Source organism: Hemitrygon akajei, chromosome 6 (assembly GCF_048418815.1).
Source record: "Hemitrygon akajei chromosome 6, sHemAka1.3, whole genome shotgun sequence".
NCBI lineage: Eukaryota > Metazoa > Chordata > Chondrichthyes > Myliobatiformes > Dasyatidae > Hemitrygon > Hemitrygon akajei.
Window position 1 is genome coordinate 95,948,321 of NC_133129.1, and position 14,946 is coordinate 95,963,266.

At 46.6% G+C, this 14,946-nt stretch overlaps 1 protein-coding gene across 2 annotated transcripts in view; it reads left to right on the plus strand.

Annotated features, from left to right (window-relative positions):
* The first annotated feature begins 5,149 nt into the window (after window positions 1–5,149).
* Window positions 5,150–14,946, plus strand: part of LOC140729306 (active breakpoint cluster region-related protein-like) — a 102,994-nt gene continuing 93,197 nt past the window's right edge. The window contains exons 1-2 of one of the 2 annotated variants that reach the window (XM_073048918.1): window positions 5,150–5,197; window positions 5,894–5,952. In XM_073048918.1, the coding sequence (XP_072905019.1) occupies window positions 5,901–5,952 (52 nt within the window). In that variant the 5' untranslated portion in view covers window positions 5,150–5,197; window positions 5,894–5,900. The other variant, XM_073048919.1, reaches the window with a different exon arrangement.

Below are 14,946 nucleotides of genomic sequence, written 5' to 3' on the forward strand. Positions count from 1 at the left end.
TCTGTATCTCCTACCTGATGGTAACAGTGAGAAAAGGTCACGTCCTGGGTGCTGGAGGTCCTTAACATTGAATGCTGCCTTTCTGTGACACCGCTGCTCGAAGATATCCTGGGTACTTTGCCGGCTGGAACCCAGATGAAGCTGATCAAATTTGCAACCCACTGCAGCTTCTTTTGGTCCTGTGCAGTAGACCACCTCCCCCCACCAGACGGTGATGCAGCCTGTCAGAATGCTCTCCACGGTACATCTGTAGAAGTTTTTGAGTGTATTTGTTGACATGCCAAATCTTTTTAAACTCCTAGTAAAGTATAGTAGCTATCTTGCCTTTTTTATAATTGCATCAATATGCTGGGACCAAGTTAGGTCCTCAGAGATCTTGACACTGAGAAACCTGGAAATGCTCACTCTCTCCACTTTGGATCCCTCTATGAGGATGGGTGTGCCTTCTTTCATCTTACCCTTCCTCAAGTCCACAATCAGCTCTATCATCTTACTTATGTTGAGTGCAAGGTTGTTGCTGAGACACCACTCCACTAGTTGGCATATCTCGCTCCTGTATGCACTCTCATCTCCATCTGAGATTCTACCAACAATGGGTGTACCATCAGCAAATTTATAGATGGTATTTGAGCTGTGCCTAGCCACACAGTCATGGGTGTAGAGAGAGTAGAGCAGTGGGCTAAGCACACACCACTGAGGTGCACCAGTGTTGATCGTCAGCGAGGAGGAGATATTATCACCAATCCGCACAGATTATGGTCTTCTGGTCAGGAAGTCGAGGATCCAATTGCAGGGGGAGATACAGAGGCCCAGGTTCTGCAACTTCTCAATCAGGACTGTGGGAATGATGGTATTAAATGCTGAACTATAGTCGATGAACAGCATCCTGACGTAAGTGTTTGTGTTGTCCCGGTAGTCTAAGGCTGTGTGAAGAGCCATTGAGATTTTGTCTGTCATTGACCTATTGTGCAGATAGACAAATTGCAATGGGTCCAGGTCCTTGTTGAGGCAGGAGTTCAGTCTCGTCATGACCAACCTCCCAAAGCATTTCATCACTGTAGCATTGAGTGTTACCGGTGAATAGTCATTAGGGGGCAGTGTGGTAGTGGGAGTAGGGGTAAAGAATGGCGGCGTGTGATGATAGGAAGAGAGAATGGGGGAGTGTGATGGTAGAAAGAGAATGGGGATGTTGGTAGGATTTCTGCGAGGATGTGTCAAATGTCCTTTTTCTGAATCAGGAGAAATTTCAAATAACAGATTTTGAAGTTTACTGCCATCAAGGTCCACACCTCACTAACTACAGTTAGGCAGAATGGTAAAGGATATTCTAAGATTCAAAGTTTCAAAGTAAATCTATAATCTAAGTTTCAATGTATTATATTACCAGGAAATTAATCCCTCCACAGACATCCATGAAATAAAGAAAAGCATGGAACTCATTTCAAGAAAGTACATCAACGCCCCCCCCCCCCATGCACAAAAGAAATCAAATTGCACAAATAGCCAAAAATAGAGTGAAAAAGACAGAAAATGAAGCACAAAATCGAAAGGTTCCAGGCATATTCAGTTCAGCTCCGCTCAGTACTAGTTCAATCTCGCACTGCGATGATAGAGAGTGTAGTTCATACCTCTATAGGGTGGTGGAGTGGAGCTATGTTCCTACCAGATAAGGTGTAAGGTACCCCTCTCTGCTAGCCAGCAGGTCACCCCTGTGTAAGGTGTAGCACCTAGTTGGCCCTGCCCCCCTCTCCCGTGAGCAGGGTATCAGGGTCACCTGAAGCCCTGGGTGCAGGCGGTGGATGTTCTGGGAACCTGATAGATGTTTATAAAATTATTTGAGGCACAGGTAGGGAAGACACGGAACTCGATAGAACGGATGTGGAGAGGATGTCTCCAATGGTGGGGAGACTAGGACCAGAGGACACAGCCTCAGAATACAGGGGCGAACTTTTAGAATGGAGATGAGGAATTTCTTTAGCCAGAGAGTGGTGAGTGTGAAATTTGTTGCTACAGGTGGCTGTGGAGACCAAGTCATTGCGTATAATGGTTGATAGATTCTTGATTAGTTAGGACACGAAGGGGTACAGGCAGAAGGCAGGAGAATGGGGCTAAGAGAGAAATGGATCAGCCATGATGAAATGGCAGAGCAGATTCAATGGCCCAAATGGCCTAAATCTGCTCCTATATGGGCCTATACTCTTCTTGTCAGGGTAGAAATATGGAATACTAGAGGGCATGCCTTGAAGGTGAAAGGGGAGAGGTTTGGTGGAAGCAGATATGATAGGGGTATATAAGAGAGACGTGTGTACATGCAGGGAATTGGGGATGCGGATCATGTGCAGGCAGAAAGAACTTAATTGAATTTGAAATCATTTTTGGCACATGGTCTGCAGAGGCCTGGTGCTGGCTGTTCAGAGTATCTGTAAAGTGAGCGAGGTTGTACAGAGCGGGGAGGGTACAAAGATTCCATAATATTGGCAGAGTGGGCACAGTGCCAGGTTGCTACTTAGCGTGGCTTAATCTACAGCTCTGAAGTCTCTCGGGTGTACAGTAAAGTAGTGGGTTGTCTTTTGCACATTGGTTGTTTGTCTGCCCTGTTGGGGGCGCTCTTTCTATTGTCCTATGATTATTATGAAATTACTGAGTATGCCTGCAAGACAATGAACTATCGGGGCTGTAAGTACTTTAATACTACTGGGGCGGTATGGTAGCATAGTGGTTAGCTCAATGCTTTTCAGTAGTGGTGACCCTGGGTTCATTTCCTGTAAGGAGTTTGTATGTTCTCCCCGTGACTGTGTGGGTTTCCTCCCACAGTCCAAAGATGTACCGGATAGTAGGTTAATTGGTCATTGTAAATTGTCCTGTGATTAGGCTAGGTTTAAATTGGGGGATTGGTGGGTGGCATGTCTCAAAGAAAGAGCTTATTCCATGCTGCATCTCTATACATAAATAAACATTTCAGTTAAACGGTGCCAGATTGGGAGTTCCCTGCACACCACACACTGTCACCAAGACGGAAAATGCTGAGTAACTTTATAGTCAGGGCAGAGGACTTAGCCCATTTGGCCCATCAAATCTGCTCTGCGATCTGGTCATGTGTGATTTCCTTCCCGTACCCCTTAAACCCCACTTAGTCAATCAAGAAACTGTCAGTCTTTGCCTTTAATGCACCCTTGACTTGGCCTGCATAACCATTTGTGGCAATGAATTTTTAGCTAGAGGGTGGTGAATCTGTGGAATTCATTGATACAGACAGCTGAGGAGGCCAAATCACTGGGTATACTTAAAGCAGAGGTTGGCAGATTCTGGATTAGTAAGGGAGTTAAGTTTTATGGGGAGGAGGCAGAGAATGGGGTTGAAACTAAAATATCACCCATAAACAGGCATCTTCCACTCTGGGTCTGGGCGTCAGACACACTGTCCCTCCCCGCACCGGGACTGAGAATCACAGTGTGTTTCTGATAAGTTCTGCTGGGGACTTCCACTAAACTTGCAGTATGTGGGGAACTCATTTCCTTCTCCCTGCTCAGCTGCCTCGGGTTGGTCAGTCTGCCGGGTTGCGGACCAGTTTCTGCGAACAACAAGTGACTTTCCTGTTGCCTGCTGGGTGGGCCTGAATCACCTTCGCATTCTGCTAAATCAGCCATGGGCGCTTCCCCTCTCCAGGGCAGCTGAGCTATGGTTCTGGGAAATGTGCCTACCTCCATCTCGTTGAAACCTATTGAATATTGAAAGGCCTCGACAGAGTCGATGTGGAGAGGATGTTTGCTACAGTGGTAGAGTCTAGGACCAGAGGGCACAGCCTCGGAATAAAAGAACATCCCTTTAGAACAGAGATGAGGAGGAATTTCTTTAGCAAGAGAGTGGTGAATCTGCGGAATTCATTGCCACATATAGCTGTGGAAGCTAAGTCATATTTGAAGCAGAGTTTGATAGGCTCTTGATTAATCATGGCAACAAAGGTTATGGGGAGAAGCAAGGAGATTAGGGATAATAAATTAGCCATGATAGAATGTCAGAGTAGGCTCGATGGGCTGAATAGCCTAATTCTGCTCCTATGTCTTATGGTCTTTACCATTTCACACTTTTTGTTAGTCATGTGATATTTTAACTCCACCAATAAGGGAAGAGAACACCGGGATCCAATAGCTGCCGGTATGGTCCCATTTCCAGGGAGAAGATTGGAGGGAGCTTCACACTGAGGGAGGGACAATGAGGAGGGAACTGTGAAGTGTGGGGAGGCACTGAGGAAGGAGGGGAACACTGCTGGAGGAGAGGTGAGGGGGGAGCACCTCATTCTGGGAGGGTCAGCGAGAAGGGAGCACTGCATTGTAGGTGGTGAAGCGAGGAGGGAGCGCCGCGGTGTTGTGAGTAAGTTCTGTCAACCATATTGACATAAGGGCAGCACGATAGCACAGCACCTAACGCAAAGGTATTACAGCTCGGGGCATCAGCATCTGGGGTTCAGTTCCCGTCGCTGTCTGGAAGAAGTTTGTACGTTCTCCCATGTGCGTGTGGGTTGCCTCAGGGTGCCCCTGTTTCCTCCCACGATCCAAAGATGTATCGGTTAGCGGGTTACTTGGTCATTGTCGAATTGTCTGCTAAATAGGTGGGTTGCTGGGCAACGTGGCTTGTTGGGCCAGAAGGGCCCATTCCACATTCTAATTGTAGCAAAATAAAATTCAAAAACATCCCATCTCCTTCGGTGAATGATGAGGAACTATCTTCATTGAAAACTGGAAAGAAGAAGAAATTCTTCTCTTCAAAGAAAAACACCCATTCAGTCACTGGAACACTCCTTCAAGTGGGAATATTTTGTAGGCCAAATAGCTCCTGTTAGTTACAGGTCAAAGAAATATTTCACTGGCCTTTAAACACCTCTGAACTCTTGGAGATTGTTTAAAGGTTCTTGAGGAAACGCATCCCTCTGCCATACATCTTAGCTTGACGTCAAGTGATTTGATACAAGGATGACCCTCACGGGAGCGAAAGTGGATGGGTGGGGGTTGTTGGGGAGGAAACAACTGACAGCCGCAACCAATCAGGTACGTGCGTCGGTGCGTCACGTGACTGGGGTTGTCGTTGCAATTTGTGGTTTATGTAGGGAAGTTGCGTTGATTCGTTTTGCTGTCAGGTCACTGGGTTCTAGAGCGCCAGTTGCCTGGGAGATTACTGACTGCACCGTCTTACTCAGCAGGTCTAACCTCAGTCGCGTGTCCCTTCTCCCTTACCAACCACCTCCCCACCCCCAACCCCGCCATCCCTCTCCTCTGCCCTGTATTCATCTGAGGTTAGTGCAGCTCGGAAGAACGGTCTGCAGACGAGTGGTTGAAGTGCAACCTCTCTCTCTCTCTCTCTCTCACCCCTCTTCTCTGTTTCTTACTGTCTCCCTCTAACAACCTCACGCCCTCTCCCCTTTTCTTTTACTCAGTGTCTCACTCTTTCTTTGACTATCCCCCACTCTCTCACTCTTTTTCTAACAACCTCACTCTCCTTCTCCCCTTGTCTCTCTTTCTTCATCACTCTCTCACTCTCTATCCCTCTCCCCCACTTTTTAACTCTCTCCCTGTAACAACCTCACTCTCCCTCCCTTCTCTCACTTTCTTCATCAGTCTCTTACTCTCTCTCTAACCCTCTCCCCACTCTCTCATACTCCTCTCTCTATTTCACTCTTGTGCCTTTCTCAAATACAATCCCTCTCTCTCTTTCTAACTATATGTCTCTCTCTCCCCCTTCTCCCGTTCTGCATCATTCACAGTCTCTTTCCTCCGCTCTCTACCCCTCTCTCCCAAACAATCTCCCCTTATCTCTCTCTCCCTCCCACACCCACTCGCTCCCTCACTTCATGCTTCAAGAGTTCTCATCCAGCTCCCCTCTATCCACTTTGAACCAGCTCTGACATGGATATCTATCTTCAGGCCTGTGGTTATCTGGAGTCTGAAGGCATCACCGGTAAGCCTCAATCCTTCCTGTTTCTTTGTGTGTTGCCCATGGGTGAAGATTATGGTTTAGACGCCTCAGAGTCAGCGAGGGAGGGTGGGGTGCTAACTTGTTAATAGCTTTGCATTATATACAGAAGTTAGTTTCATCTTCCCCTCCCCTCCTCTTACTTTGTAATTCCACCCCATTCCTCCACCTCTATCTCCCAGTTTGTATCTTCACCTCCACCTCTTCCTGTAAATCTCCACCTCCATCCCTCCATATCTTCCTCTAAATCTCTACCTCCATCCCTCATCTCTTCCTCTAAATCTCCACCTCCATCCCCCCATCTCTTCCTCTAAATCTCCACCTCCATCCCCCCATCTCTTCCTCTGTATCCCCACCACCATCCCTCATCTCTTCCTCTAATATTGTATTTCCACCTCCATCCCCCATCTCTTCCTCTTACTTTGTATCTCCATTGCAGCCCTCCATCTCTTTGTACCTCGACCTCCAACTCTCAAACTGCCGTTCACTGGATGGATTTCATGCACAACTTGTTTCTCACTTGTGCATGAAAATCCCACAAGTTCAGCAGTTTTTGAGGTACTCAAACCACCCCATCTGGCACCAACCTTTATTCCCTGGCCAGAGTCACAGATCACATACCTTCCCACTGTGATGTTTGGTCTGAACAACAACTGAACCTCTTGACCACGTCTGTGTGCTTTTACACATTGAGTTGCTGCCATATGATTGGCTGATTAGGTATTTTGTGTTATTGAGCAGGTGGACAGATGTACTTAAAATGGTCACTGAGTTTATATTTCCATTGTATTTCTGCTGCGAAACAACAAATTTCATGATTTATGTCAATGATAATAAACGTGATTCTGGATTCATTCTTTATTTCCCCTTCAGTGCTGGTAACTCCTCTCTCTCCCACTTAACTCTCTCATTTCCTCATCCTGTCTTTATTCCCATTATCTCCCCCTCTTCCAACTCACCTCCCATGCTCTCTTCATCTCCTCCTCTTTACCCATCTCAACCCCCCCCCCCATTGCTCTGTCTCTCTAAAACCATTTTCTCTCTGTCTCTTTACCTTGATATTAGTCTTAGTAATCAGTTTATTATTGTCAGATGTATCAAGAGGTCGTGAAAAGCTTCTGATTTGCATGCCATTCAGACAGACCCACAGTGAATTGGCTGTTTGGATTCTGGCTGGCTAGCACATCGAAGCCAGAGGGTAGTGGTTGAAGGGACTCACTTGAGCTGGAGGCCTGTGATTAGTGATGTTCTGCAGGGATCTGTGCTGGGACCTCTGCTGTTTGTGATGTATATAGATGACCAAGATGAAAATGTAGATGGGTGGGTTAGTAAATTTGCAGATGGTACCAAGATCATTCGAGTTGTGAATAGTGTAGGAGACTGGCAAAGAGTACAGCACGATATAGATCAGCTGCAGATATGGGCTGAGAAATGGCAGACTGCACTTAACCCAGATAAATGTGAGGTGTTGCATGTCAGTAGCACGAATGCAAAGAGGCAGTTCACAGTTAAGACAAGACCTTAACAGTGTTGCAGAGCAGAGGGATCTTGGGGTCCGAGCTCACAGCTCCTTGAAAGTGGCTACACAGGTTGATAAGGTGGTTAAGAAGGCTTATTGAATGCTTGTTTTTATTAGTCAAGGCATTGAGTTCAAAAGTCAAGCGGTTATGCTGCAACTTCATAAAACTCTGATTAGGCCATATCTGGAGCGTTGTATACAGTTCTGGTCCCCCCCCCCCATAGGAAGGATGTTGAGGCTTTAGAGAGGGTGCAGAAGAGGTTCATGATGGTGCTGCCTGGTTCAGAGGGCATGTGCTATCGTGGGAGGCTGGACAAACTTGGGTTGCTTTCTCTGCAGCGATGGAGGCTGAGGCGAGATCTGATAGAGGTTTATAAGATACACAGATCTTATAGAGCACAGATAGAGCAGACAGGGAGGATCTGTTTCCCGAGGTTGAAATAGCTATTACCAGAGGGCATGTGTTGAAGGTGAAAGAGGGTAGGTTCAAAGCGGATGTGAGGAGTAAGTTTTTAACTCAGAGAGTGGTGGATGCTTGGAACGTGCTGCCCGGTATGGTGGTAGCAGCAAATATATTAGGGGCTTTTAAGAGATGTTTGGATAGCCACATGGATGTGAGGAAGATGGGAGGATATGGACATTGTGTAAATTGAGGGGGTTAGTGTTTGATTTACTTTTCTGCTGGGGGCCTGTTCCTGTGTTGTACTCCTCTATGTTCTAAGCTCTATTATTTCATACGTCACACACCAATTAACTGGACTCTGAAAACACACACTTATTCCTCAACCACACTTTATTTTATTTGTGCACAAGGAGGACAGCATGGCCCCTGTCACTGTACTATTCTGAAAACTGAACAGGGCAATGCCAATTTTATATGGAATTGTGGGTATTGACCATTAGGTTAACTGTGTATGTTTGAATTCTTTACTTGCATCATCAGTCACTATTTCCAATACAGTTGCTGATTGTCAGTAGAAACTACAAGCTATCAATTGATGATAAACATGAGAAAGTCTGCAGATACTGGAAATCCAAAGCAACACACAAAATGCTGGGGTAAATCTGTAGGTCGGGTAACGTCAACGGAAATAAATAAACAGTCGATGTTTGGGGCTGAGACTCTCCTTCAGGACTGGAAAGGAAGGTGGGAAATGCCAAAATACTAAGGAGGGAGGAGGGGAAGGAGGATTGCTGGAAGCTGGTAGGTGAAGTGAGTACACGGTCGAAGAGTTGGAGGGCGGCAGAGCTCACAGAGGAGGAACAGTGAGAGAAGGTCTCGCTGAACACCTGTGGAAATGGAGATTTAAACTCCCTTGAAGAGACTTCACAGTGGAACTGCAAATCATAAACACAAGGACGTCTGCAGATGCTGGAAATCTGGAGCAATGAGCACAAAATGCTGGAGGAATTCAGCTGGTCAGGAGGTATCTATGGAAATGAATACACAGTTGATTTAGGGCCAAAACCCTTCTTCAGGACTGACAAGGAAGGGGGAAGACAAAATTAGTAAAGTACTTTCCACGTACCTTGAATCCCTTATCCTGTCTCTAAACAGAGTGGTTCTGGCCCCAAAGGAAAGCTATGCTCCTTGAAAACTTTTCCTGCCTAGGCAGCCTGTACTTTGTAATCTATCCTTGACTGGATATTATGTTAACCCTTGCTAGACTATAAAACCATAGGATATGGAGTAGAATTAGACCATTTGGCCCATCGAGTCTGCTCTGCCAGTTCATCATGACTGATGCATTTCCCTCTTGGTCCCAATCTCCTGCTTTCCCCTTATATCCTTTCATGCCCTGACCAATCAAGAATTTATCAACCTCTGCCTTAAATATAACCAATGTCTTGGCCTTCACTGATTCCTGTGGCAATGAATTCCACAGAGCAAGCACCCTCTGGCAAATGAAATTCCTCCTCATCTCCATTCTAAATGGACGTCCCTCTATTCTGGTCTTAGACCCCCCCCCCCCACTATAAGAAACATCCTCTCCACATTCACTCTTTCGAGGCCTTTCAACATTTGATAAGTTTCAATGAGATCCCTCTATTTCTTCTGGATTCCAGTGAGTACAGGCCCAGAGTCTTCAAATGCTCCTGATATGATGAGCCATTCAATCCCAGAATCCTTTTTGTGAATGTCCTTTGAACTCTCTCCAACGTCACCACATCCTTTCTTAGATAAGGGGCCCAAAACTGCTCACAATACTCCAAGTGAGGCCTCACCAGTGCCTTAGAAAACCTTAGCATTATATCTTTGCTTTTACATTCTAATCTCTTGAATGAATGCTAACATTTCATACATCAGGAATGAAGATACAGCGGAGTGTGGGATATAGTGCAGAACAATAAGTCAATGTTTTGGGCTTCCTGACCTGCTGAGTTCCTCCAACATTTTGCAGCAAACGTGTTACGGCTACAGAGAAAGTGCAGTACAGGTAGAGAACCAAAATGCAATGGCTACAAAGAAGATCAGGAGTTCAATATTTACTGTGAGAGTCTGAGAGTAAGATGAAAGAAGCTGCCTTTTCAGCTTTTGAATCCACTGCTCAATGGGAGGAGGGAGAAGGAAGACAGTCTAGGGAAGAAAGGGTCCATAAGTAAGTTGGTTGCTTTCCTCAGAGTCTATGGAAGGCAAGCCAGTAAGTATGATGGACCGGGCTGTGCCCACCATTCTCTCCAATTTCTTGCAGTCATGTGAACAGCTGTTGGCTTACCAAGACATGACACATCTGGATACTTTCTGTGGTACACCTGTCAAAAATTGCTGAGGGTCTCTGGGGACATGTTGAATCACTTTAGCTTCCAAAAAAAGTAAAGATTCTCTCTCCCATCTCTCTCCCATCTCTCTCTCATCTCTCTCTCATCTCTCTCTCATCTCTCTCATCTCTCTCCCATCTCTCTCTCATCTCTCCCTCATCTCTCATCTCTCTCTCATCTCTCTCCCATCTCTCTCTCATCTCTCCCTCATCTCTCTCTCATCTCACTCTCATCTCTCTCTCATCTCTCTCTCATCTCACTCTCATCTCACTCTCATCTCTCTCATCCCTCTCTCATCTCACTCTCTCATCTCTCTCTCATCCATCTCTCATCTCTCCTTCACATTTCTTTCATCTCTCTCTCCTCTCTCTCATCTCTGTCTCTCATCTCTCTCTCATCTCTCTCTCATCTCTCTCTCTCTCATCTCTCATCTCTCTCATCTCTCTCTCTCTCATCACCCTCTCTCTCATCTCTCTCTCATCTCATTCATCTCTCTCTCGCTCTCATCTCTCACTCTCATCTGTCTCTCTCTCATCTCTCTCCTCCCTCTCTCATCTCTCTCCCTCTGTCATCTCTCTCATCTCTCTCTCATCTCACTGATCACTCTCTCTCAACTTTCTCTCATCTCTCTCTCTCATCTCCCTCTCTCCCTCATCTCTCTCTCATCGCTCTCATCTCTATCTGATCTCTCTCTCTACTCTCATCTCTGTCTCTCGCTCATCTCTCACTCATCTCTCCCCCTCATCTCTCATCACTCTCTCTCTCAGCACTCTCTCATCTCTCTCTCATCTCTCTCTCTCTCACATCTCTCCCGCTCATCTCGCTCTCTCTCTCTCTCTCTCTCTCATCTCTCACTCTCATCAGTCTCACTCTCTCTCCTCTCTCTCTCATCTCTATCTCTCATTTCTCTCACTCAACTCTCTCTGTCCTCTCTCTACTCTCTCTCCCCTCTCTTTCATCTCCTTCATCTTTGTCTCTCATCTCTCTCTCTCATTTCTCCTCTCTCTCTCATCTGTCTCCTTCATCTCTCTCTCAGCTCTCTCATCTCTCTCACGCATCTCTTTCATCTCCCTCTCTATCATCTCTGTCTCTCTCCTATCTCTCTCATCTCACTCTCTCTCTCATCTCTCTCATCTTTCTCTCATCACTCTCTCTCAGCACTCTCTCATCTCTCTCTCCACTGTTTCGCTCTCTCTCTCACATCTCTCCCGCTCATCTCGCTCTCTCTCTCTCATCTCTCACTCTCATCAGTCTCACTCTCTCTCCTCTCTCCCTCTCATCTCTCTCACTCAACTCTCTCTCATCTCTCTGTCCTCTCTCTACTCTCTCTCCCCTCTCTTTCATCTCCTTCATCTCTGTCTCTCCTTTCTCTCATCTTTCTCTCATCTCTCTCTCATTTCTCTCTCTCTCATCTGTCTCTTTCATCTCTCTCTCACCTCTCTCTCACTCATCTCTTTCATCTCCCTCTCTATCATCTCTGTCTCTCTCCTATCTCTCTCTCATCTCACTCTCTCTCTCATCTCTCTCTCCTCTCTCCCTCATCTCTCTCTCATCTTTCTCTCATCAGACTCTCTTTTCACTTTCTCTCATCTCCCTCTCATCACTCTCCTTCATCCATCTCTCTCATTTCTCTTATCTCTCTCTCCCCCTCTCCCTCCTCTCTCCCTTCTCTCTCCCTTCTCTCTCCCTCCTCTCTCCCTCCTCTCTCCTCTCTGTCATCTCTCTCCTCTCTCTCTCTTTCATCTTTCAATCATCTCTCTCTCCCCATCTCTCCCCCATCTCTCCCCCATCTCTCCCCCATCTCTCCCCCATCTCTCCCCATCTCTCCCCATCTCTCCCCCATCTCTCCCCCATCTCTCCCCCATCTCTCCCCATCTCTCTCCCATCTCTCTCCCATCTCTCTCTCATCACTCTCTCCTCTCTCTCCTCTTTCTTGCTCTCTCTCATCTCTCACTCTCATCTGTCTCACTCTCTCTCATCTCTCTCTCTCATCTCTCTCTATCTGATCTCTCTCTACTCTCATCTCTGTCTCTCGCTCACCTCACTCATTTCTCCCCCTCATCTCTCTCATCACACTCTCTCAGCACTCTCTCATCTCTCTCTCCATCATCTCTCTCTCATTTCTCTCTCATCTCTTTCTCTCTGATCTCTCTCTCTTTCCCTCATGTCTGTCTCTCTCTCACCTCTCTCCCTCATCTCTCCCTCTCATCTCTCTCTCACCTCTCTCTCAACTCTCTCTCACCTCTCTCACCGCTCTCTTATCTCTCTCTCACTCATATCTTTCTCTCATCTCCCTCTCTCTCATCTCTCGTTCATCTCTTCCTCTCAACTCTCTCTCATCTCTCTCGTCTCTCTCCTCTGTCTTGCTCTCTCTCACATCTCTCTCTCACATCTCTCCCTCTCATCTCACTCTCTCTTATCACACTCATCAGTCTCACTCTCTACTCATCTCTCATCTCTCACTCATCTCTCTCATCTTTCTCTCATCTGTCTCTCATCTCTCTCTCACCTCTCTCTCTCACTCACTCACTCACTCATACCTTTCTCTCATCTCCCTCTCATCTCTCTCACTCATCTCTCTCTCATCTCTCTCCTCTCTCTCCTCTGTCTTTCATCTCCTTCATCTCTCTCATCCGTCTCTCATCTCTCTCACTCATCTCTCTCTCATCTCTCTCTCCTCTCCTCTTTCTTTCATCTCTGTCTCATCTATCTCTAATCTCTCTCACCTCTCTCTCACCTTTCTCTCTCATCTCTCTCTCACTCATCTCTTTTTCTCATCTCCCTCTCTCTTATCTCTGTCTCTCTCCTATCTCTCTCTCATCTCTCACTCTTCTCTCACTCTCATCTCTCTCTCATCTCTCCTCTCTCTCTCATCTCTCTCTCATCGCTCTCTCTCATCTCTCTCTGTCCTCTCTCTCCTCTCTCTCATCTCTCCCTCATCTCTCTCTCTTCTCTCTCTTTCTCTCATCTCACTGATCACTTTCTCTCATCTTTCAATCATCTCTCTCTCATCTCTCTCTCCTCTCTCTCTTTTTCTCATCTCACTCTGATCACTCTCTCTCATCTCTCTCTCCTCTCTCCCTCATCTCTCTCTCATCTTTCTCTCATCAGACTCTCTCTTCACTTTCTCTCATCTCCCTCTCTCTCTCATCACTCTCTCACTCACTCATATCTTTCTCTCATCTCCCTCTCTCTCATCTCTCTCCTCTCTCTCCTCTTTCTTTCATCTCCATCTCTGTGTCTCATCTCTCTCTCACCTCTCTCTCACTCATCTCTTTTTCTCATCTCCCTCTCTCTTATCTCTGTCTCTCTCCTATCTCTCTCTCATCTCTCACTCTTCTCTCACTCTCATCTCTCTCATCTCTCTCTCATCTCTCTCTTCCCTCAACTCTCTCTCATTTCTATATCATTTCTCTCACTTCTCTCTCATACTCTCTTTCTCATCTCTCTCTCTGCATTTCTCTCACATCTCTCACTCATCTCTCTCACCTCTCTCTCATCTCTCTCCCTCATCTCTCTCTTCATCTCCGTCTCTCATCACTCTCTCTCATCTCTCTCTCATCTCTCACTCATCTCTCTCTCTCATCTCTCTCTCTCTCATCTCTCTTATCTCTCTCCCTCATCTCTCTCCCTCATCTCCGTCTCTCATCTCTCACTCATCTCTCACTCATCTCTCTCACTCTCATTTCTCTCCTCATCTCTCTCTCTGTCTCATCTCTCATCTCTCGCTCTCTCTCAGCTCTCTCTCATGTCTCTCTCATTTCTCACTTACCTCTCTCTCCTCTCACTCTCATATCTCTCTCTCATCTCTCTCTAATCTCTCTCTGTCATTTCTATATCATCTCTCTTTCATCTCTCTCACTTCTCTCTCTCCTCAGCTCTCTCCTCATCTCTCTCACCTCTCTCTCATCTCTCCTCATCTCCCTCTCTCATCACTCTCTCTCATCTCTCGTTTTCATCTCTCTCACTCTCATTTCTCTCCTCATCTCTCTCTCTGCTCTCTCTGTCTCATCTCTCGCTCTCATCTCTCTCATTTCTCACTCATCTCTCTCTCCTCTCGCTCTCTCTCAGCTCTCTCATCTCTCATTTCTCACTTATCTCTCTCTCCTCTCACTCTCATATCTCTCTCTAATCTCTCTTTCATCTCTCCCTCACTTCTCTCCTGTACTCTCTCTCATTTCTCTCATCTCTGCCCTCTCTCTCCCCTCTCTCTCTCCCCTCTCTCTCTCTCCTCTCTCCCTCCCCTCTCTCCCTCTCTCTCCCCTCTCTCTCCCCTCTCCCCTCTCCCCTCTCTCCCTCTCTCCCCCTCTCCCCTCTCTCCCCTCTCTCCCCTCTCTCCCCCCTCTCCCCCCTCTCCCCCCTCTCCCATCTCTCTCTCATCTGTCTCTCTAATCTATAGACAATAGACAATAGGTGCAGAAGTAGACCATCCAGCCCTTCGAGCCTGCACCGCCATTTTGAGATCATGGCTGATCATCTACTATCAATACCCGGTTCCTGCCTTGTCCCCATATCCCTTGATTCCCCTATCCATAAGATACCTATCTAGCTCCTTCTTGAAAGCATCCAGAGAATTGGCCTCCACTACCTTCTGAGGCAGTGCATTCCAGACCCCCACAACTCTCTGGGAGAAGTAGTTTTTCCTTAACTCTGTCCTAAATGACCTACCCCTTATTCTCAAACCATGCCCTCTGGTACTG